This window comes from Vanessa atalanta, chromosome 29, assembly GCF_905147765.1.
Source record: "Vanessa atalanta chromosome 29, ilVanAtal1.2, whole genome shotgun sequence".
NCBI classification, from domain to species: Eukaryota; Metazoa; Arthropoda; class Insecta; order Lepidoptera; family Nymphalidae; genus Vanessa; species Vanessa atalanta.
Genome location: NC_061899.1, coordinates 4,995,790 through 5,020,719, shown reverse-complemented (window position 1 = coordinate 5,020,719; position 24,930 = coordinate 4,995,790). Strand labels below are relative to the sequence as shown.

At 34.5% G+C, this 24,930-nt stretch overlaps 2 protein-coding genes across 5 annotated transcripts; both read left to right on the top strand.

Annotated features, from left to right (window-relative positions):
- Positions 1 to 247: 247 nt before the first annotated feature.
- Positions 248 to 9,055, top strand: LOC125075019. 3 transcript variants are annotated; one of them, XM_047686563.1, is made up of 7 exons: positions 248 to 392; positions 2,689 to 2,820; positions 3,645 to 3,794; positions 4,439 to 4,510; positions 4,902 to 5,126; positions 5,834 to 5,979; positions 8,520 to 9,055. In XM_047686563.1, the coding sequence occupies exons 2-7, from the start codon at positions 2,757 to 2,759 to the stop codon at positions 8,637 to 8,639; spliced, it is 777 nt and encodes a 258-aa protein (XP_047542519.1). In that variant the 5' UTR covers positions 248 to 392; positions 2,689 to 2,756; the 3' UTR covers positions 8,640 to 9,055. The 3 variants fall into 3 exon arrangements, with proteins under 3 accessions (XP_047542519.1, XP_047542518.1, XP_047542517.1); XM_047686562.1 differs by lacking the exon at positions 248 to 392 and adding an exon at positions 1,545 to 1,852 and having other exon boundaries at positions 5,873 to 5,979; XM_047686561.1 differs by lacking the exon at positions 248 to 392 and adding an exon at positions 1,545 to 1,852.
- A 546-nt stretch (positions 9,056 to 9,601) lies between these two features.
- On the top strand, positions 9,602 to 22,250 carry LOC125074998 (DNA-binding protein Ets97D). Of its 2 annotated transcripts, none has more exons than XM_047686525.1 (11): positions 9,602 to 9,954; positions 11,369 to 11,467; positions 11,864 to 11,991; positions 12,609 to 12,762; positions 13,205 to 13,346; positions 15,975 to 16,100; positions 17,311 to 17,384; positions 18,495 to 18,577; positions 19,380 to 19,518; positions 20,342 to 20,495; positions 21,693 to 22,250. In XM_047686525.1, the coding sequence occupies exons 1-11, from the start codon at positions 9,807 to 9,809 to the stop codon at positions 21,814 to 21,816; spliced, it is 1,371 nt and encodes a 456-aa protein (XP_047542481.1). In that variant the 5' UTR covers positions 9,602 to 9,806; the 3' UTR covers positions 21,817 to 22,250. The 2 variants fall into 2 exon arrangements, with proteins under 2 accessions (XP_047542481.1, XP_047542482.1); XM_047686526.1 differs by having other exon boundaries at positions 21,680 to 22,250.
- Positions 22,251 to 24,930: the final 2,680 nt, after the last annotated feature.

The following is a 24,930-nucleotide window of genomic DNA, read 5'->3' as shown; positions in this document are numbered from 1 at the left end:
TTTTTAAAAACCAGAAGCAGAAATTAGCCTAACGCTAACGTAATAAAGAAATACGACCGATGCGTACGCGACGGAGGCCCGGATCTAAGTGAGCGCCCGGCGGTCTACCTGCTATTTTTATAAGAAATTGTGAGGGTAGTCGTGTCATCGTTGAGATAATTGCTGATAATATTATTATCAATGTGAAGGTGTGTTTGTTGGTTTATATTGCTTGACAAAGTTTTATTAACTTAGATCCAATTTTGAACGAATAATTAGTTTCCGCTCCGTAACCCAGAACCGGGACAAAGTATATGTAAAATTACATGATTCATGATGATAAGTGGTTAAGAGATAAAGCCGTAACAAATAAATAAAGAAACTCCGTTCCGAATTAGTTCAGTTAGGATTTGGTAAGTTACACCAGAATACAAACTGAAAAGCTTCTAAGTAGAGGATGATCCGATTAATTCCAATTTCAGGTTTAATTTGTGTTTATTATTCACCTTCTTAGTGTGTGTCTCTCAGTGGTAGGGTTACGTACCACCCATTGCATATTCTACCGCCACACAGCAATAGTTGGTATTGTTGTGTTCCGGTTTGAACTTCACTGACTTACTTACCATTGAGACTACAGGTACAACATCTTAGTTCTCAGCATTGTTGGCGCATTGGCGATGTAAGGAATGGTTAATATTTCTTATAGCACCAATACCTATCTATGGTAGTGACCACTTACCACCAGGTGGCCCATTCGCCAGTCCGCGATGGGTATATCAAAAACAAAACCTAGTGCTCAAAGACGAAGAAAAACATTGTGACAAAAGCATGATGAAATTATGAAATCTACTCAAAAGGAAAGGAAGCCTAAGCCAAGCATTGTGACGATTACTTATATTTTGGAGACCGACTGGAAAGTGAGATATTATATGCTAACTATTTCTCCATTGAATTACATGGATAACACTAAACGCGCTTTCCGGTACTAAGATTTTGCGCACAACATTAAAGTCAATTGAACATAACTCATTTGGTTAAGTTAAAAAAATATATTTAACGAAATATTTTTAAACTACATTTCACTGTAAAAAAAAATCTCAGAGATATATCTCTTCTGACGGCATAAATTTTCTCAAGTAAGTATATTGATAGACTTCTGTTTTCTTCTTGGTTCTATACAAAATGTTTTTACCTTGTTATAATGATTATCTAATCTTCTTATTACCATTACAATAATGTTCATTATCGAATCAAATAATTTCACTATAAAACTCTAAAGATAAACCAAAAAATATAAAAAATTGTGATACCTACGTCTCGCTTAACCTAACTTTCCCGCCCGCTTTTTTTCCTTTTTCCGCCTCTGTGACACAATTGTAATTTTGAACAGCTTGTCTAGTATGTAGTATACGCTTTATTTTTTCCCGGAAAACCTGTAAATTATCCCGGTGGTAATACAACCTTTAGTCGTTGTTGTGGTCTAGATAACACTAAATTTATATTAATAAACATTTTCCTCATGCCACATTCAATTTGTGAATAACTTAAGTAATATTCTTTTAAAATAGACTGCGTGTTTCACTCGTAAAATTGACAACCGACTTACAGTGATACGCCATTTTGATAAGTGTATTCGCTAAGTGTTATATTAGTATCAATATCCCAAATCCGTAGTTCTGTAGTTTCGCAATTGTTTTCCATTGTGACTATGAGTTTGTCTTTAAATAGCTTTACTTCTAAGCGTAGTGCCATCAATAAATATATTTTAAAACTAGCACCTTAGTTCTATTATAAAATTAAAAAGAAAAAATGCAATTTATCGGTGATTTTTGGATTATTTGTTTGGTATACTCTGTAATTCTATTCTATAATGGTAAGTTTATATATACTTTTAAAAACACAAAAATGACTGAAAATGCTTATAATTTCGAATGACAAATTTTTGATGACAGAAAAATATTAAAATGTTAAACTTTGTTTTACATTTTTTTTTTACATTAGCAGCCCGTAAATGTCCCACTGCTGGGATAAAGGCCTCCTCTCCCTTTGAGGAGAAGGTTTGGAGCATATTCCACCACGCTGCTCCAATGCGGGTTGGCGGAATACACATGTGGCAGAATTTCGTTGAAATTAGACACATGCAGGTTTCCTCACGAGGTTTTCCTTCACCGCCGAGCACGAGATGAATTATAAACACAAATTAAGCACATGAAATTTCAGTGGTGCCTGCCTGGGTTTGAACCCGAAATCATATGTTAAGATGCACGTGTTCTAACCACTGGGCCATCTCGGCTCAACTTTGTTTACCGGATGTTTAACCAAACAAAGTTTCAATGATTTCAATTAAGCAATAACTGATTTAGTACTGCGAATATATAATAAGGGTTTTTTTATCTTTATACCTTCAATTGGAATAGTCTATGTATGACCGGATTTGAAGGTCTTGACGCACTAAAAGGAGTGGAGGCCCCTAATTCTTATTTTACAAATTAATTCGATCACTTCCATTTCTGTCAGTAAGGTTTTTAAACAGTTGGTAATATTATTATAATTTGGACTATATCTTGATAACTAAGCATATTATATTAAAATTGTCAATTAGCCGGATTTATTTGAATCTCTTGTGGAAGTCTTTGGGCAGGGAATTAGCCCCGGTTGCCTTCCCTTAAATCTGACCTAAGAAGACTATAGACTAAGACTTATTTTTAGGTCGTGTAAGAAGTAATTATCATAAAGTATTTGGAAACCAGATAATTGAATATAATGAAAGCGACACCATGACTGTATTAATCACTCTGAGAAATACAACCAGTTACAAAAATGCCACCCTATTTTACTCAAGTAAGTATTTTTAATTAACTTGCAACATTTTATTTACCAAAAGCTGGCTCAAATGCCCATCCGCCATCATACAGAAAAAATATATATCAGTTCGTTCAGGTCAAATCTTGCCGCTGTAATATAATAACTTCCTATTTCTACCTTTTACCAGGGTTTGCCTTCCAATTAAGCTCTGTACGGTCTTTAACGTCATCTTGTGGAAGTCCATTGGCTCTCGTGTCCTGTTTCACGACATCCAGCCATCACTTCTTTGAGTGCCATTAAGGCACTTTCTTCTGACATAGTTCTTAAGTCGACGCTTGACATGGACATATCATCTCAGACGACTCCCTTTTTCGCTACGTTACGGATCCTGACACTACCTAGGATGAGCGAGTTTCGTACATCCATCTTAGCATTTTCATCTCCTTGACGTGAAGCTCCTAAATGTACCGAGATAGTGCTGACCAGCACTCGTCTCCGTATAGGAGGACCGGTCGGATAACGCTCTTTCTATTATCCTATCAAAATCAAATGTTGGTAAAATTCCGATGACAATGCTTTTTAAGTTAGCATGACAAGATCTACAATTTTAAATATCGACATTATATTGTATTATGTCAATATAATACTCTTTTATTAATTACCAGTGACAACAATCATATGCATTCCTCTATTACAATTCGCTTGACGCCTTTGTATCAGTTAGACGCCATCTTGAGACTTGGTGTTTCGTGCCCTTAGTCGTTTACAGACTATAAATATTAAATCTGACAACCCAAAAACATACAAATAACTTTATTAATATTGTGTAATAAATAATTAAATATATATTGTTATCTTAGATGAAAATTTTCTCACAAACTTCCACCTCACTCTTAACCTGCTGGCCGAGTATGATGGAGTTGTTCTTTACGTCATAATATTCTTTGAAGACAACAGAAATGTAACAAAACCTGTTTTCGGATTGAAGCTTGCGCGTGGTCCAAATAATAGTAAGTAATTATTTAATTTCCTTATTTAAATTTCTATAGATGGTACTGTTGGAGCTAGAGAGTGAGATTGAAGGAACGCGCTAATATATGGTTAATCGGCTTAGTAAAATGTTTTTGGTTGGTACACTCAAACTGTTATGAGGTACTTTTAGTTACCACTACACTCCAGAGTAAGCACTTTCATAATAAAAAATTAAATACCCTCCATTTCAAGCAAACATAGTAAAGTAACAGGCAGTTAATGTCCTACTTTTGGGCTCAAGCCCATTGAGAAATTGGAGCTAAATCCACCAAGCTGCTCCAATGTGGGCTACAATAGCATTGAATTCGACACATGCAGGTTTCCTAATGATGTTGTCGTAAACCGCCGAGCACGAGATAAGTACATACAATTTCAAAAATACTTGCCCGGGCTTGAAACCTGTTTTTTTTTATTATTTCTATAATATACTAAAATATTTTCCGAAACGTGCTATATATTTTCGTAGTAGTTTTTACACAAAAACATCGTTTATTAATAGAGATTATCTAAGATTATATTTCTCTTTAAGTTTGCGACAAAAGAGTATTTATATAAATCTAAACGATGATTTTATTTATTTGACCCAGAAATAGTTTAGTATATATCTTTGTTTCTAATTCAGCTAGACACGTCTGCCTGTCGTCTTGCGAAATAATTATTGAGGTCCATAGTATTCAAGATGACGAAGATGGAGGTATGTTTAAATTATTTAAGTAAATAACATACATACATAATAGTGGAATTAATTGCTCAGATGTTTAATGAAAATTACATATCATTGTAATAATAAGAATTTCTTGGTGGTAGGGTTTTGTTCGTCTAAATAGGTTACTCACCCTTACCCTAATTCATCACATATCGTATCACTTAAAAGCAATCTTGTGTTCCGGTTTTAAGGGCGAGAGCACAACTACAGGCACTAGGGACATAACATCATAGTACCTAAGGTTCGTTATACATTTAAGGTATAGTTGATATTTCTGGTATTTAGGTTATCAGGATTGGCTCAAGATAAACTCCTCAATAGTCAACAGCATGGACTTGAAATGTTGCCTTGTTTTTTATACCTTTAATACATTTTTCAGATGAACGTAAGACGAATATGAAGAAACCATGTATAAACTCCTCATGTGGTCCAAATGCAGAGTGTAAAAATATTGGCAGTGATGTCTCATGTTTCTGTCATTCGAACTTTACTGGAAAGCCTCCAAATTGTTACCAATTATCTGATCAATCAGAATGCAGTTCAAATAAAACGTGTGCTAGTGATCGTTGTATAAGTAATAAATGTCAAGATCCTGATAATACCGGTAAGGTTGAGAAGTGTTTATAGTCAGAGCTAGGTTAACCATATTGGGTCTCGGGTCCATCTTAATCCAGGCAGTGCCTCGCCGATGATTAAGTCAATTTTGGAAAGAGGTCATCAGAACACTGCTTGCACCTAGACAACCTTAGGCAATGCACGTCTTGGTCCCGACCCTTTTGTAACTTCCAAAAATACTTTTATGCTACCCATAACGCAATTTTATTGTAATGGTTACTCGGCCCTGTTTATAACCACTGATAAACTAAGAATACTACTGATAAAACAAGATTTATTATTTAGTTGCCTACTTTTTCCCTTATAATAGTGTTAATTATATTGAAAAAACTGAAATAATTTGACCAGACTAAAAATAATACTCCCTATTCAGATCCAATATTATTACTTATAAAAGTAATAAATATTCACGCTTATTATTTGTCAAAAATCTACTTCGTAATACGGACGTAAATTACGGCTGAGATTTGAAAACTGTCAAAATAAATACAAAGATATATATATTTTTTTATACATATAGTAATAAAGGGTAGCAAATTATAAGTCCTGTCAAAAGAGTTTTGTTATTATTATTAAAAAATCAATAAGTAAATGTTAAAATTCCCATGTTTAGTTAAAAGCTGTTATTGTCTATGGTATCATCATAATGTCTGTGATTAGATAATATTGCAATGTATTAATAATTTAAATTTTCAGATAGTAAATCTCGTAAAATTGCTATATATTTGTCTGCAGGACTTATTGCAATAATTGTTTGTGGTTTTTTAATGCATTTGGGTATCAAACGTTGGAAAAGCTCACGAAATATCTCAAAAGAAGAATACGTATATACGTATGTACATGTAAGTATTTGTAAATTGGACCAAAGGTTCGACCTGTGTGTACTGTAAGTTGATGACTGAACGAAACGTAGAATGGGTTGCTTTCAATGGTCCACATAAAAAAAGCTTCACTCTAAGAGCAATAGAGATGGCTGTACTCGGAGTTTCGGCACTTTAACAAACAACTTATCAGGACTACCTCCTTTCTCGTACGTTTGCTGCGTAAACACTGGTTACCACTACCACTGTCACTTTAACCCTTACTATTTGTTTTATTTGCACTCGAAACTCGATCCAATGTTTTGCAAACGAAACTCACCGTACCGATTCGCGAATTTTTTATATTATTATTCAAGGGTTTGCATAACTTTATCACTGGATTCCATACTTTCGACAGTTGAAACCCATTTTCCCTATTGAAATTACTATATTTAGTAATTTCAATGGCTTCTCGTACCAGTCGGGGTATGTAATGGCGTTCTGTCGCGAGTATTTGAGCATTATAAAACTCGATCCAATGGTTCGGCCCGGCTTCCAGAAGATATCATTGTTTTATAGCGCCTTGATATGTTCGTTGATACGACAAGATACCGTACGCTTCGTCTGTCCAACATAGGATTTACCACAACTATAAACGATTTTGTAAACTCCGGGGTTTTCCAAGGGAAAGCTATCTTTAGGTGAACGCAACATTTGCCCTATCTTCTTAAAAGGAGTGAAGATAGTCTTCACCGCATATTTGCTCAGGACTCTAGCTATCTTATCTGTCACTCCTTTAACATATGGCATAAATGCTGGTAGTCTTTCAACCCTGTACTGCCGCAGTAACTTATGATCCCGTGTAGCTGTGTTTCCCACTTTATATCCATTTTGCTGTAGGACCTTTTTAACGTGTGCTAGTTCAGGTTGTATGTGGTCTTCATCACAAAGGTCGTAGGCGCGATTGGTCAATGATGTTACTACAGCGTTTTAGTGACGACCACAGTAGCATTCCCTTTATCCGCTCTAAGGAATATTAGGTCTTCATCCTTCTGTAGTTCTCGTAAAGCGGACAATTGATCCGACGTAATATTAGGTTTTGGGGGTTTTGATTGACGTAATATAAGGGCGGCATCTGTCTTAATATGCCTCAAAAGTAGGTATATTACGCCGAATCACTTCCTCAACACTACGAATTACGTCTTCATAAGGAATGCATTTTGGAGTAGGGGCAAAGTTCAAACCTTTTTCGAGTACCTCCCGAGCGCCTTGCGTCAACTCTTTCTTCGACAAATTGATCACTGTACGAGTATCATTCGAGTTTTTAGAGTTAAAGCCAGTTGGTTTTTGCCGTCTTACTAGTCGCTCGAATTTTCTCTCTTTCTTGAACGCACTCGACTCACGGAAACGTTTAGCCTGTTGGTAAGTTATACGGTCACAAAAATCAAAATCTTCCGTTGCCAATGACGCACTGCACTCAAGATGTATACGATACAACTCACTCCGACGTTTATCGATTTCAAATCGGGTGTTTCGTATAGTTTTACGCAACAACTTTAAAATTGCATTTCTCAGAATGCTCGCGGAACCATGAATGTCCGGTCGTGGTTTTATGCGTACATACACTGGAATCAAATTTGCGTCCCGACACTTTATGAGGAACTTTAATGCTTCCTCCAAACACTCACACTTTTTCCGCGCGCGTTCTAGATGTTTTACTAATTTTACGCACTCCGGCCCGTACCGGTATTCTATATAAGATTTTAAATTAACATGGTTATTTTTATTACTAACAGTACATCATCATCTAGCCGCAAACGTTAGTCTCGTGAACAAGACATTCGTAGATAATGTCGAAATATCGAGCTCCTCCAAATAAAAATAAAAACATAGTAAATATCCCGTTTTAAATACTGTTAGTAATAAAAATAACCATGTTAATTTAAAATCGTTATTACTTTTCTGGAGTTTTTAATGCTATTAGTACATTGCACTCCAGCGATAGCGATTGTAATTCATTATTTTCCTAAAAAACACCAATTATTTATAGCTGTTAACGTTGAATAAGTACCGGTCGTACGTAGACAACTGATGCTTCTAACAATCTGACGTCATCAAAATGACTGATACCGTTTTCGCGGGAAAAAAATGATTTCAAATTTAATTTAATTTTATGGCACGAAATTGTACCATATTGTGACAAAGGTTTCGAGAATGGATGTGGATGGATATAGAGGTAGGGGACGACCCAAGAAACGATAGATGGATTGTGTGAAAGACGATATGGTTAGAAAGAATGTTACTTGTGAGATGACGTCCGACAGAGAAGTATGGAAGAAGAAGACATGCTGCGCCGACCCCAAGTAAAATTGGGATAAGGGCAGGAGAATGGTGAATGATACGAAAGCGTGTTTATTTTGCCGAATTGATTTTTTGTGGCTTTTTAGTAGGAAAGTCAACATTTTGAAGTACTTTTTCAAACATAGTAGAATACCGGAATCGGTCAGGAAAACATAATTATGTTTTTATTGTTGCTTTTTTTAATTTTTATTCCTATTACTTACAACAAATTTTCTTTCTAGCCAGTACAAAATCAAATGCTGTACGCAGACTTAGATGTGGGAACTTCAATATCAAATGAACTACCGACACTAAATCAAACAGTCTATACACGTATCATAGGTGTTCTAAAGCAAAAATAAATGGAAAGACTTAAAGATATACAATAAACTTTATTTTATTGACATAATATGTACCACCTAAGCATATTATAAAAGCTGATGGAGCGCTCGGAATTAAGTTCCGACCAGTGAAGCAAAGCGAATGGAATGACCTAGCTGTGCCCGCGGATTTATCCGCATTTATTTCAGTTTTTAACTGTAAGAATATTATTGTAACTGAAATAAAATTAAATGTTATTGATGGATTATCTATTACAAACAAACCAATCTTTATTCATAATATGATTATGTACGACTAGGTCCGCACGGTCCACGCTAAAATATTTTTTTTTGTTATAATAAAACGTCCCTTCTAATAATAGTAATCAGTTGCTTTCAATTATCGTTGTACTTACAAACTACCACCCTTGTTTTAGCCCTAAAAAAGTTTAATAACAATAGCTATAAAAGGTGCAAAACTATTTTTAAAAACGCAATATAATTTTACATTGTTTTTAAATTCAAAACATTCGCTTAATGTATACAAGGATTATCTTTTTTAGTAATAGTAAGCTCAAAAATCAAAATTAAATTTAATTCTACTCAAGTAGGCATTAACAAGCGATTTTGAATCTTCGTTAAAATTACAAGATTATTTTTTTTGCTAAATAAATGAGATGAAACAGTAAAATGTGTTTATTACATAAAATATATTTATAACAAATTATGCATTTGAGCTATTATTTTGCTTATTTTTTAAATAATCCTATTGTTTTTCTAACATTACACATAATCACAGCCAAAACAAATGTTTCCTGAAGTTGTTATTTGGAACGGATAATAAATTGAAAAATTATTTTAATATTATTATTATGATATGTGGTAGCTGTATATGACAATATTGCTTACTATATTGTATCATTTATAAAAAAAAAAAACTGTTTTCGAAAGCAGCAACACTAAATAAAGGAAATGTCAACGTCAATTGTCTATGATAACTCGTTTTGGCGCACGCGGAAGTGGCTCTAATCAATTTCCTTTTCCTAAAAATTTTCAAATAATATTTATGTTAACTTTATAAACAAGTTATCCGGCTGCATAATTGTTTTTTTTTTATCTTGTTATCATAATTCATAACGATTGTAACGCTATTAGTATATGTATTAAAAGCGAATCAGTAGGCGAAGCTAATTTTGTTTGTTGTCTAAAATGGAAGTTACAGATATTAATGATTTGTTAAATGTGCGAGCTATTAAGATGGAAAATAGTGAAAATGGCTTCACAGAGGATACGGAATGTGTTGAGACGTCTGATCCTCTATCAGTGATACCGCAATACGTCACAGAATCCGATCTAGGTAAGTGCTATGAACCTGATATTCGTAATGCAACAATATAGTTATATATTCTTGAATATTTCGATATTTAATATTAATATTATGCAAACTTAACTTTGAATTATAAATATTACTATCTTTATCTATTATATCACAGCATATGTCAAATTCAACAAGTATGGATTTGTAAGTTTTGTTTTAATGTATATATTGTCTTCTAAATAATTATCTTACTTTTTAATTACTTAGATGAGATTGTAACAATCTTGTGCATTGAATTTTTTTTTTTTGATTTTATTCTTAATTATCGAATACATATATTACACATTCAAGAAAATAATATAGTATTATTGAACACATTGTTATATGCACTGGTGTATTATATCAGTAGGATAAGTAAGAACATAGGGCAAATATAGGGAACAATTTTTTTTAAATTTTGTTTGTGGCAGCAGAGTGTGCGAACATAAAAAAATATATCTGAAATGGATTTCTAATGTCTTGTAGAATTATTTATTTTGTTTTCATTGTATATGTGAGGTGTACTATAACTAAAAATACTAGCCATTCTGCCTTCGATAATTGTTTGAGTTAAGACCGGTAAAAATAGTCCTAAACTTGGGAAATTTGTAAAGTACAAAAAAATATACCAAGGAAATAAATTATATGCTTTGTGTGCATGCTAATTCCTCAAAAAATATTCCTTCCAGCACCCCAACAATCAGAATAAAATAATCATTAAAAATTAGATTTATCCTCAGACTTGTAACAATATTATTTTTATTTATAAAAACTTAAAGATGTTTATTTTCAAAAGGTCATTATACTAATAGTGAGTTCATGGATAATATATTGGGAATAAAACAAAAACCTCATCTCTGTTTCCTTTAATATGAATGAAACTATAAGACTCATTCGTCGAGGGGCTAGATAAAAAGCCAAATATTGTGAGGTACTGGCTTCAAATCAGGTCCGACTGATAAAAGTGATTGCTCTGTTTATCAAAAACTTCTAAGTCATTGCCAAAGTCTGGAAGTTGAAAATGTGTACACTCCCACACATCGGAGAGTGCTAAAAGCCATTTGATGAGAGTGCACTTTAATATGTCCTGGTTAGTCGGCAGGAATTCCTTGAGCTTGTCCGTGGACAAAATCGGTCAGGACTACATAATCAATAATTATATTATACTCTGTGAATTTAATACACTGATCGCATAGAATTATAAAGTTGAAATTAAGTTCGTACATAAGTTAAGTTAGTACATGTTTAATATATATGTTTAAATAGCTATATGTTATTTTTATTTTTATTTTAAGTTGTCATAGTTAGTGTAAGTTGTCATAATTGATTTTTTCATATATTTTTTTTACCTTTAAAGTGTTGTTATAATTGTTTGTTTCCTAAATTAATAAAATTATATTGATATTTGGAACAGGCCTCATGCAAACCGGCACGGAAATTCTTGAAGGTCCATTGACTGTTTTCACAGACACACATGATGACGAAGACACAATGCAGAGCACGGATTCGAGTGGTATGCTGTTTTAATTATATTCAAACGGAATTATTTAAAGCAGGTGAAACATAGAGTTGTTTTTTTGATAATATTATATACCAAAACCTTTTCTGGGATGTGCTGCATCTTCTAATATAAGTTTTATGTATATTGATTTAGTTTTTTTTTAATGATTTAGTTGGGCGATCATTAAATAAGCCATGATGTTAAGCCACCACCGCCCATAGACTTAGGTGCTGTAAGAAACATTAACCATTCCTTACATCGCCAATGCGCCACCAATCTTGGGAACTAAGATGTTATGTCCCTTGTGCCTGTAATTACACTGGCTCAGTCACTGATTTTAACTTTGAATATCAATAACTAAAGCCACTTTAACAAAGATGTTAAAATTTACGTTGTTTAATATTTTAGAGGAGCTGATAGAGGTAGTTCAACTAATGGACATAAGGACGAGGCTGTCCCGCTTGAAATCGATGCTGGAGAGACGTCTCAACACTGATCTATCCGACTACACATTCTGGCTGCAAGATGCTAAAATGGTATGAATAAATTGCCTTAATATTGACTCATTAGTACTAGACCAGCTTATAATCCGAAATCTGGAATTTTTGCTTCGAAATTCTTAGCAGCCCGGAGTTGGGAATTTGACAGTGTACTCATTCCCAAGTCTGGTACACGTCAGGTGGTTGGTTCTTTGCCTGAATTATTTTGGATCGTATCAGATAATCCATCTATCGTTAGTCTGTTCTCTCACACCCATCAATATTTCATGCTTAATTCCATAAATATTCTAATAAACTACTTATTAACACATTAATTTTACTTCGCCGACATTTGAAATTCCAATTTTTCATGAATATCATAGATCGTTCCAGATCTCGAAGGACAATGGCGATTCAAGGTCAAAGTTAAATTTTCTTCAGTCTAGTGATCGTTTAATTTGTTCGCACCGAGCAAGTCTTTTACTTTCCTCCTCCTCCGTCGTCCTCAGCCGTCCCGACTTCGTGCGGCTTTAATTCATACAAATACCAATAAATTCTTAGAGGATACTTATTTTATAAAATAAACTTATCTGCCAAATTTCAGCTTTATAGACTCGATAGTCAGACAGCACAAACATATTTTTTAAAAATATATATTGTTTTTTTTTTTTCAGTTAGAGAACCATAAAACTCTAGTCGAGCAATGTATACGTGGTTCTGGTGTCGTCCAAGTTAATATACAAATACGATCCTTCCAGAAGAAAATCAATATAATGGATGTGCTTAAACCTGATGAGGAACTTTTGCAGCTCCCGCAAGACGAAGAGTGTAAGTTGACTTATAGTATCTGCCTGTTAATGTCACACTGCTGGGCAAAGACGTCCTCTCCCTTTGAAGAAGGGTCTGAGCTTCCACCACGCTGCTCCAATGGGAATTGCTGGATACATGTCTGGCAGAATTTCATTGAAATTAGATACATGCAGGTTGCCTCACGATGTTTACCTTCACCGAGTACGAGATGAATTATAAACACAAATTAAGGATATGAAAATTCAGTGATGCCTTACAGCAATCATCGGTTAAAATGCACTCGTCTAACCACTAGGTCATCTTGGCTAAGTAGACATACCAGATACATAAAGAAAATATAAATCAAGAAAGAGTTGAGTAGACCAGAGCAGATTAGAATTACCGTCTTCTCTGCCATGACACTCAATGATCCATATGGTGGTCGAACGTATCCGGATGATGAAGTGAAGAGTCGTTACAGATATGGAAGAGCTGGTCCCTCAAGCTCCGGAGCCTCAGGCGGAAGTGGAGCAGCCCCACGCAGCTGCTGTGAAATGGGTGGTGGACGCTAACTTTCGCACCGATCACAGCCGAGCCAGAATACCGGATGATCCGGCTGAGTGGTGAGCCAGAATAAATGTTTTCGATTTTGAATACTGCGTTTTTGCTATTTCCAATAATTGTGACATAATCCGGTATTGCAAGACGATACAATAATGTCCTCTTGACCGATTTCGGACACGACGGTTATTCTCAAAGATGGTTAACTAACTGCGTTATCGGTAAAAGTTATCGGTATTTCCAGTCGAAAAAATCCCAGTAATGATCTTTACGTTGGGATATGTGTGTAATTCTGTTTAACTAACATAACATGTAATCTTAATATCCCATCAAAAACATAAATGTAAAAATGAGAGCCAAGTTAAATATTATGATATATACCTTGGTTGTTGTCTTCAACGACAAAAGAAGTGAGATCTAAATTTGTGCCAAGTTAAATAGTCCTTTCTGAAATGTATTTATAACTACATAAAATATAATTTCTTCTTATAACTTGGGGTAATATATTGTTGCCTAAGGTCTGACTTGGCTAGTTCTTATATGTTTATAAACACAAATTGTAGTTTGTGTTTAGAATAACAAATTATAACTCAAAATTGCTTAGTTAGTATTAACGTACATTAAGAGCTGCGATGGTCCAGTCACTAGAAAACATGAATCTTAACCAGATATTGCGAGTTCATATCTAGACAAGTACCATTGAATATTTGCGTGCTTAATTTGTGTTTATAATTTATTTGTAAGAGGCTTAAAACTTCCGAAGGCTATAATATAATTTGTATATAAGAACTAGCCAAGTCAGACCTTAGGCAACAATATATTACCCCAAGTTATAAGAAGAAATTATATTTTATGTAGTTATAAATACATTTCAGAAAGGACTATTTAACTTGGCACAAATTTAGATCTCACTTCTTTTGTCGTTGAAGACAACAACCAAGGTATATATCATAATATTTAACTTGGCTCTCATTTTTACATTTATGTTTTTGATGGGATATCACTACTTTTTGTATATAAATTATTAGTAGGTACTTATTAATAACAAATTTAATACCAAATGGTTTTTGTTAAGCTATTCTATTTTCTTATGTTTACGGGGTATAATTGTCTTTTTTTTGATACGTTCTTATTTTTCTTGTAGGTACCTCTGAAATGTTCGAGTGAATTGCCCATTCAGTGTCCGGATCTTTTTTACGCGTTTTCTGTTTATACTTAATTTGCCCAAGTAGGGGTAGTATAATGTGCGCAGATGGTTGTACTCTACAATAGAGCTCTCTTGTGTCTTGATTTGACTTGGACCTAAATTGATAAGATGTACTCCATCTACCTTGTGATTTGTGTATAGTAGTAGAATATGCTAAGCAAATAGAGAATTGTTTCCTTTGAACATATATGTACATTACTTAATATCTGTAACTTGGTTTGGCTTCTAGTTCGCAAATTAAATTATGTTTAAATTGAATTGTTATTTTACGTGCGCTATTGCTGTTGTCGACGTCCTCAATGTACTTTCTCTATTTTTCCATTGGACCCATTCACCAGTCCTTTGCTGACATCAGCATGCTCGCTCGATACTGTTCTTCCAAGCAATAAGGAACCCCGTTTGTAGCGCTAGAGTACAAACTTAAATCATTCCTGTTACGATATACATACTCTACTACAGTCTCACGAAACCTATTTTATTGTTGTATACTAGTAAACTCAAACAAAAAATATGCAGTCGAATAGACTAGGCAGCTTCCATCGGAAGGCATTGAAATAATTCTTATGAGCGCGGTTGCCACTCGCTCAGACACGTCCGCGTTAAGGTTTAATCGCAACGCTTCTATCCCGCTGCTTCGGCGTCACGTCGCGTGTACCGAAATGCCTATTATTTTTTTTTTTAAAGCATATATATAGATTTTGCACCATTGATGTGCGCTAAATGCTAGTTAATAACGTAATAAATACCAAAGTCGGCTATACTAATAAGCAATAAAACGGAAATATTTGGATTTAAAAAACTTAAGGGTGGTATTCAACTTGTTATATATTCACGTGAAGACCTTAAAATCTACATTAAGACCGGCTGTTATAAGTTTTGATTGCTGGTTCTTACATCATTTTTTTTATTATTACATTACAGTTATTACAGGAACTAAGTATATAAGTGTTCCTATAGACCCAATAAAATGAAAAATTATAATAAAATGATAAAAAATTACCAGTTTCAGATTTTTTCCTTTATATTGGCCTAATTATCTACCTGCATGCCAAATTTCAACTTTCTAGGTCACCTGGAAGTAGGTTATAGTTTTGATCTATAGGTCAGTCAGTGATAAAAATGACGATTTTTAGACGTTAATATCTATATAACCATTTGAGATGCGTTTATGAAATTTGGAACACATATGTATCTCGCGAGTCTCAATATATGAGCCAAATTTGACACATTTATGTCAAATAGTTTTTGAGTTATGAGGAGGTCAAAAGTGGCTCCAAATGGTTCGTGTAATATTAAACACGGTGCTGCACGCCAGTTCTGTTACTAGAACTTGGCTGACACGCTACCGCGTGTCTAGATTTGAAAAGAGTAATTACTGAGTTTCTTGCCGGTTCTATTCAGTCGAATCAACATTTAATACAATTTTGTAAAATGAGTCAGAATTTCTTGTAAAAAGCCTACTTGAATACTTACCTACACTCAGGTCTGTGCAACATGTGAAGCTATGGATCCAGTGGGCGGTTCGTCAGTTCAATCTTCGAGGAGTACGCTTGTCTGATTGGGCGATTCCCGGCCCTGAACTTTGCAGTCTTTCGAACTTGCATTTCAAGTAAGTGTCTTTATACTCGACTGCCTTTGCACAATTGTAATTTTTTCAGGGTTCAACTATGTATATTCTATTCCAATGGAAGTAGGAAAAAAGATAAACAAACCTTAGATTTACGTATTTCAGGCGATTCGCTAATAACTCAGCTATATTGTCCACTAGTAAGAGTTTATGCTTAATATATCTTTATTTATAATACAACACTGTTACACTTAACTACTTACATCCGCTTTAATTTTACTTCCAAAATTAACCGATAACAGTTTCGTCGACGTTCAAAACGTCCTTTTTAGGCAAATCCATAGTGAAAATCATAGACTAATCCAATGATATCGCGTCAATTTGCTGTCAAATGTTGTTTATTCGACTTTTTTCCTGTTATAGTTGGAATAGAGTATATATGGTTTTCATAATATACAATAATAAGAGAATATACCCTACAAACAAACAAACACATTTTACCTCTTTATAATATCAATATAGATTTAATTACCTTATATTTTAATGTATAAAATATATTAAAGATTATTTATCTCACAACTATATTATGTAAATATATCCAAAATAACATTGATTATTTTGGTATGACATAGTAACATTGAGTTTTAGTTTAATTACATTATATAGTAAATAATAGCAGAATTGTCAACTTGAGAGATTCAAAATAACTTTTTTTTTATGATATCGGTAGGCGGACGTGCAAATGGGCCATCTGATGGTAAGTGGTCACCACCGCCGATAGACAATGGCGTTGTAAGAAATATTAACCATCACTTACATCACCAATGCGCCACCAATCTTGGGAACTAAGATGTTACGTCCCTCGTGTCTGTAGTTAGACTGGCTCACGCACGCTTCAAACCGGAACACAGTGTGGAGTGGGTGTTACCTACCCAGATGGGCTTGCACAAAGCAACCACCAAGTAAAAATAATAAAATAATAATTATTTGAAATAAATTATTACTAAATAAACAAATGTTGAATTTAACATATAGATATGAGATAAATGTTGAGAAATATGTATTGTTAAATACTTACATCTTGGCTCATACGTTGAATTTAGTGTATTTAAATAAATTTTATTTTGGCTCACATATTGAATAAAGATATGATTTAAAAAAAATACATTGTGGCTCATACTTTTTATACAGATGATTAATTGTTTTTAAATTTATTTTGGCTCATACCCTTTATACGTAATTTTGTTTGCAGAGAAAAAGTACCTTCCGACCCTGGGGACTTATTCTGGACACACTTCGAGTTGCTAAGGAAATGTAAATTTATAGGTAAGTTCGTGTCATTGGAATGTGATGGAATATACTATGTATTTAATATTAAAATGAAACTACATATCCGCGTGACAGAAACGTCATCTTAATTTTTAACCGACTCCAAAGTAGAAGAAGGTACTCAATTCGTAATACAAAATATGACGTCATCACATTAAATGAAACGACGATTAATAATCTATACTAATATTATAAATGTGAAAGTAACTCTGTCTGTCTGTCCGTCTGTCGCTCTTTCACTGCCAAACCAATGAACCAAGTTTCACGAAATTTGGTATGGAGCAAACTTGAACTCCAAGAAGGACACACGACAACACCAACGCGCGACGTCCCCCTTAAACGATCAATGCCCCCCCCCCGCCTTTAACTCCTGCCATTACTTTGGGTTCTTAATTTTGGGAATTAATGTTTCGGTCTTTGGTCTTAAAAGGCTTATATTATTTAGGGTATCATTTAATACGTTGACGTCACAGGCACCTTGTATATTTAAGTAGCGGATATTTTCGTCTGCTGCATGCGTGTGGTTGATGCAAAACGCCTACTCTCATTAAAGTACGAAAAATTCTACATCTCTATACTGCTTTTGTAATGTATGTAGCATTATTTTTTTTTAGCATTAGCAGCCCGTAAATGTCCCACTGCTGCTCCTCTCCTTTGAGGAGAAGGTTTGGAGCATATTCCAATGCGGGTTGGCGGAATACACATGTGGCAGAATTTCGTTGAAATTAGACACATGCAGGTTTCCTCACGATGTTTTCCTTCACCGCCGAGCACGAGAATTATAAACACAAATTAAGCACATGGAAATTCAGTAGTGCTTGCCTGGGTTTGAACCCGAAATCATCGGTTAAGATGCACGCCTTCGAACCACTGGGCCATCTCGACTCTCGGGCCATCTCGACTCTCATTGTATTTGAATTAAATCAATACATATTCCATTCCAAGATACTTCTTTCAAGCACATTTGAATCGCCATTTTATCACAACACAAATATTTTTATGCAATATGCAGAATATATATTCTACAGAGAAGAACCGGAGAGAAACTCGGTCGTTAATCCTTTCCGACGGTTTAATTACATGTATATAATAATAATTTATTTACAGCTGTTGTTCAGAACGACGAACAGACGTCGGTCAAGGACGTACTAGAAGTACCACAGTCTGCTATCAAGAAAAAGCCGAAACAGGTAATCTCATATTATCTACGTATAATTAATTCATAGTCATAGACAAAATAGTACTTTTTCACTTGGATTTTAGATCCATAATTTAAATGCAATTTAAAAAAATATTCCTTAGTGAATATTTTATAATTTTGATTATTATTTTGTAGTGGTTTTTTTCTATTGCTTTTGTCATTTGTAGTCTTTAAAATATTATATATTGTGTATATATAGTGTAGTGACGTGTATTTATGATCTGTGGTGGGTTTGAGGATTAATTGTTGGTGTGTCGAATCAAATAAATTAATAAACTACTGAAGATGTCGCCCGATATCGCGTCAATTCAAGGTCAAACTTGTTTTTTTTTTATAATAGTAGGTGGACAAGCAAATGGCGAAACTAATGGTAAGTGGTCACCACCGTCCATAGACATTAAAGCTGTATTCCTTACATCGCCAATTCGCTACCAAACTTGGGAACTAAAATGTTACGTCCTGTGTGCCTTGTAATTACACTGGCTCACTCACCTTTCAAGCCGGAACACAGTACTAGGTATTGGTGTTTGGTAGAATATCTGATGCGTGGATGGTACCCAGAAAGCCTTGCTCAAAGCACTACCAACAATTAAAAATTGTTTCTTTATCTCCTGTGATTTAAATTATTTATGGTGCTAGGAATAAAACGATTAATTCTTTATTTAATATACAGTATTGAAGCACAATATTATTCGTTTACAAGTACAGACAACAAAACATATAATGAAATTATATTTGTTTTTACAACAGTACCAAATTGGTAATATAAAGTTATAATTTTTTATCAACAGTTAATAATTCGACCGTCAGACGAAGACGTATGCCCGTACGTCACGTCCAGGAACGGCAACAATGGTCAGATACAACTGTGGCAGTTCCTGCTGGAGTTGCTGACCAGCGCTGAATACTTCGACGTCATAAGATGGCACGGTGAGCCCTAATGTTAAGAAAAAGGATCAGCCTGTATATGTCTCTCTGCTTGTCTAAAGACAGCTTTTCTGGGGAGATGTTTTGTAGGATACCATGACACCACGCTGCTCCTATGTGGGTTGCTGTATATACATAAGCTGGATTAAAAGCTTGAGCCACTGGGGCGACATTTTTGAATTGGCTGAACAACAAATCAAATGAAAATCCTAATATTATCTATTCAAGTAGGCTCATAAAAGCACTTTTGAATCGTTATGTTACAGTGTTGACTTGAAACAGAGTTGAACCGGCAAGAAACTTATTAGTCACTCTTTTCCACCATTTTAATTATAGAGTATACCAGTGAAGTAAAATATTTTTGTTATAAATCCTGCCTAGAAATCAATAAATACCAAGTCCACGCTTTTTTATCTTGTATTGAGTAATATGTCAGCTAGCACAGTACAACAGTTGACAGAGGAGAGAGTGAATATAATACGACCGAACAGAATGACAATATCTATCCGTACACCTATCTATCCGTACACCTCCGTAGTCGATTAGTGTGTACACCGGTTTTCATGGGTACGCCACTCTGAGGTCCCGGGTTCGATTCCCGGATTCTATGTTGTCTTGGGTCTGGGTGTATGCGGTACCGTCGTTACTTCTGATTTTCCATAACACAAGTGCGTTAGCTACTGACATTGGGATCAGAGTTATTTATGTGATGTTGTCCAATATATATATTTATTTATATTTATAAAATATCGCGGCATAGACAGTGGCGCCAACTAGTGAGCTCTTTAGTTTTACCAATTCTAACACAAATTATAATAAATCTCAGGTACGGAAGGTGAATTCAAGTTGCTGGAACCGGAGCGGGTGGCGCGTCTCTGGGGCAAGAGGAAGCACAAGCCGGCGATGAACTATGAGAAGCTGTCGCGGGCGCTCCGGTACTACTACGACGGGGACATGATCGCCAAGGTCGCTGGGAAGAGGTATACTGTTTATAAATATGAGTTCACACAACCAGCAGCCCTTCCAGACCTCTTTCATAACCTGCATCCGGATCGCAGCGCCATCTAGTTCAATTTAAAGTATCCAGGGATTCAAACACGCAAAAAAAACGCACACACAAAAAAATACATCAAAATCGATTCAGCCGTTTTGGAGTTCAATGAACGTACAGAAGATTAATATATATAAAGACTATCAATCCACTCCAGCTTCCTGAGTACTTTATAAATGTAACATATAAATTACTCAGGGATAATGTAACTCTACTAGTTTTTTTTTTTGGAATTATATCATTAGTACCGGAGTTTACCCCCCTACATACAAACAAACAAATGTTACCTCTTTATATCTCTAGTGTATGTGCGAAAGATGAGTGGACTGTATTAAGATGAGGAAAACGAGAAATTTTATCTCCGAAATGCGGACTCATAGTTTTGAAGACACTTTCTTCTTGGGAGCGCTTCCTTGGTCTTGATACACTTAAAGTACACAAGCCAACGAATGGGTGATGTTATTTGTATGATAGGAGAACGATAATAGTTCGTTACACTGGCTAACTTTTAAGCGCGGCGCACTCATACACACGTTGCTGCGGCCACACGAGAATGGAAGTACGTCACACGTCAAAATCATACCATGGATAATTATTAACGTTTCAATTTATGCATTATTCCTAAATATGCTACAATAGGCTATTTGACTGGTTTTTAAAATGCATTTTATATTATTTAGTAGAGGTTAAGGAACCCAGTAAAAGTTGTTTTTTTTTTTTTTTAATTCTAGTACATATTTGCTGAAAAGTATCAAAATAAAAAATAAATATCTAAATAGCGCGCGGAAACGCTACTATAACAATATGGCGCTGCAAGGGGGTCGGTGACGTCACTTGCCTGTATTTTAATCTGTGGCACATATAATCCACATACAGTAGGCAAACGAGGTTAATAAGTAAGTGACGTCGTCATAAGCCCGACCAATCGGGAGCGTTTTGTGTCACGTGAGATGTTTAAAAAAATGCATTTTTATTTATGGATTTTTGAATAAATTAATTATTATTTTCAACTTTCGTTGATAAATAATCATTTTTAAACTCATAATATATGCCGATTACAATAATTGACACTTTATTTTCCGCACTGTCAAATAGCCTAATGATATAGATCAGTTTGAAATTCCAGGTTCGTCTACAAGTTCGTGTGCGATCTACGGCAGCTGCTCGGCTACGGAGCGGGAGAGCTGGCTGAGCTGGTCAAAGAGGTGTACGACGCGAAGCTGACCGAGGATAATGTTGCTATGACATAATTTATTACATATAATGTACAAACTAGCTGAGAGCCAGATGCGGGTTCAAATCCAGACGAGCAGTTAAATATATTTGTATTTAATTTTTGTTTTGTCATCTTAAGCTTGAAGGAAAACATCGTGAGACAAGATTGTCCAGACAATCAGTTAATGGATTATGCTCAAAATTTTCTCGAAATGTGTGGACGTCTTTGCCCGGCTGTGGGAAATTTACTTTTAAATACACTACTTTTCTGAGATATATAATACGCGTATATCATTAGTAAAATTTAATCGACGTCGATCGACGAATCGATAAGTTCGTTCGCATTTAAATCAATATTTAAAATGATAGTTTCGGTGACGCTTTTGTAATTCTTTGTCTTAACTGAGTCTACTAAACCATTATACATAAAAGTTATACCAGAAGAGCCAAAAAGGGCCAGTGGTTAGAACGCATGCATCTTAACCGATGATTTCGGGTTCAAACCCAGGCAAGCACCGCTGAATTTTCATGTGCTTAATTTGTGTTTATAATTCATCTCGTGCTCGGCGGTGAAGAAAACAACGTGAGGAAACCTACATGTGTCTCATTTCAACGAAATTCTGCCACATGTGTATTCCACCAACCCGCATTGGAGCAGCGTGGTGGAATATGTTCCAAACCTTCTCCTTAAAGGGAGAGGAGGCCTTAGCCCAGCAGTGGTAAATTTACAGGCTGCTAATGTAAACAAAATACCAGAAGATACGGCCAGTTTCGAAGAAGGTTTAAGTACATAAACTTATTATAAAAGTGGATTACATGATATTGTTCTTTAATAAAATCAATCTTGTCGAAATGATAGTGATTCTCATAGCGATAGCAAAGAACTAAAAGGATTGTAAACATTTTTAACGTATCTGCCCATTCTAACCAACAAAATTTATTACAATGTCCACAGTTAAGTTCTAAATAAATATTGTTTTTTGGTCAAACGACTTCAAATAAACTATATTTGCCGTTTATTTATAATTTATATTCCAATGACGGTATGTATATGGTATTTATAATAAAAAAATACGTATTCCAGTTCTTGATTAATATATATTTATTTATAATACAACACTATTCCACTAACTATAATTTTACTTCCAAAGTTCCGATAACATCTTCATTCAAAGCGCCATCTTTGTTTCAAATACATACATACATAGATTATTTAGATCTCGACCAATGATGTCGCGTCAATTCAAGGTCAATTGACTTATCTTGCCATTGACGTCAGCTACAATTACACTGGCTTACTTATCTTAAAAATTGGAACAGCCACACGAACTATTGTCAGCGCTGGTATAAGACTCAACTGATAGTACAGTCAGCAACAAACGCAATGAATTACAAGTTTTAAATATAGATCTTAATGTTATATGTAAGGTTAGAATAAAAATATATTATATTATGTTTATTTCAAAGACGATTTAATAGTTTTTTTTTAATGTTTGTTCAGACATTAAATGTTGAAAGGCCGTATTATTTTTATTATAAGAAATTATGTACAAATAAAGTTTATTGATGTTTTTAATTGTTTTTTATTTGAATCGACCAATGAATCAAATTCAAGAAATGTGTACAAGAGGCCTCTTGTTCTGGACGAGCAAAAGGATCATTTTATGGTGTACCCATAGACATCGGTGTTAAGAAATTTTAACCATTGTAAGGACATTGCAATAACACCTACAGCTTCGGAGCTAGGATGTTATGTCCCTTCTGTTACACTGGCTTATTTGACCTTCAAACCGGAACACAACAATACTACGTATTATTGTTTGACGTTTTACCTTTTTTTTTTATCTCACTGGATCACGTTCCGCGTTTCCCCACGTGGATGAGTAGGGGGGCTTATGTGAGACTCGCCGGTGCCCAGGACGCCAAGTGCGTCCCAGTACACCGAAATACCCACTAAAAGACCAGCGGTACCCTCTTTGTTATAACTAATTAGATACGTGATTCGTAATTAGATCCGTACTATATAAATGATGTTAGGAATATGTCAAATTGTAGTCTTTGATTACTTCTATCATATTTGATTCGCACGTGAAATTTGCGGAATTATCTTTGCCTAGTCAGCACAAAAAAAATACTGAACGTCAGGAGTTCGGGCGTATAGTCAAATATTTTTTTGGCCCAGAAGGCTAAGGCTATGTACCCATGTATGTATATGCCGTATAACCCTGTAATATTTATTACATATATGTATAGTGAATAATATTTTAATGGGATTTTTCGTTGCAATTTTCGGTTGCAGAAGAATCTTTATTACGGATGTTTTGATGGATTTATTTTTGTATATGAATGTTAATACAAAAAAATATATCATGTTCAGGTAAATGAACCGTGGGCCCAGTACCACATTCAACGTAACGTCCCCCCTGGGCACTAAAATTGTGGCGTCGTTATCGAAAATTTATGCAAAATTTCGACATGAATTAAAAAAATATATGAGTACATTACATAGCAGAATATTTAATACATTTTTAAAATTAATTATATTTTTAAGTTTAGAAAAGCATTTTCGACGACGCAAATTATTATTTTCTTTCTCATCGTCCTAATTTTTCGCCCCTGAAAAATTCCCACACGAGGCCCGCGTGCCCCTAGTGTAAATCCAGCGCTGCGTGGGCCGTCAAAATGTAATTTGAGCCAGACATTTTTTTTTTCGCAAAAAATCTGACATTTATCAACAAACATTATAAATATTTGTCACTCTTTTCAAAGCAACCTTACATGGACTTGTAAAAATTAACAAATCAAACGCTAATGAGTCGAATAAATTATTTAATTTTTAACAAACGATATTGGTCATGATGAATATTTGTGACCTTGGTGTGTTAAGAAATATAATTCATTGGGAAATTTAAAAAAAAAAGTATTGTTATTATAATCTGTGTGTCAGCATATTTAAAGCAAATAAATTAAATGAATTTTTAAGCAAAATAATGACATACTGCACAACTGACATTTTTTTTTTAATTTTAAAATTTGGCAACAGAATTGTCTCGTAAATCAATATTTTATAAACCGCATATGAAATAGACGTGTTTCACGAAATGTTTTGTTTATAAAGAAAAAACTTACCACAAACTTAAGCCTTCATT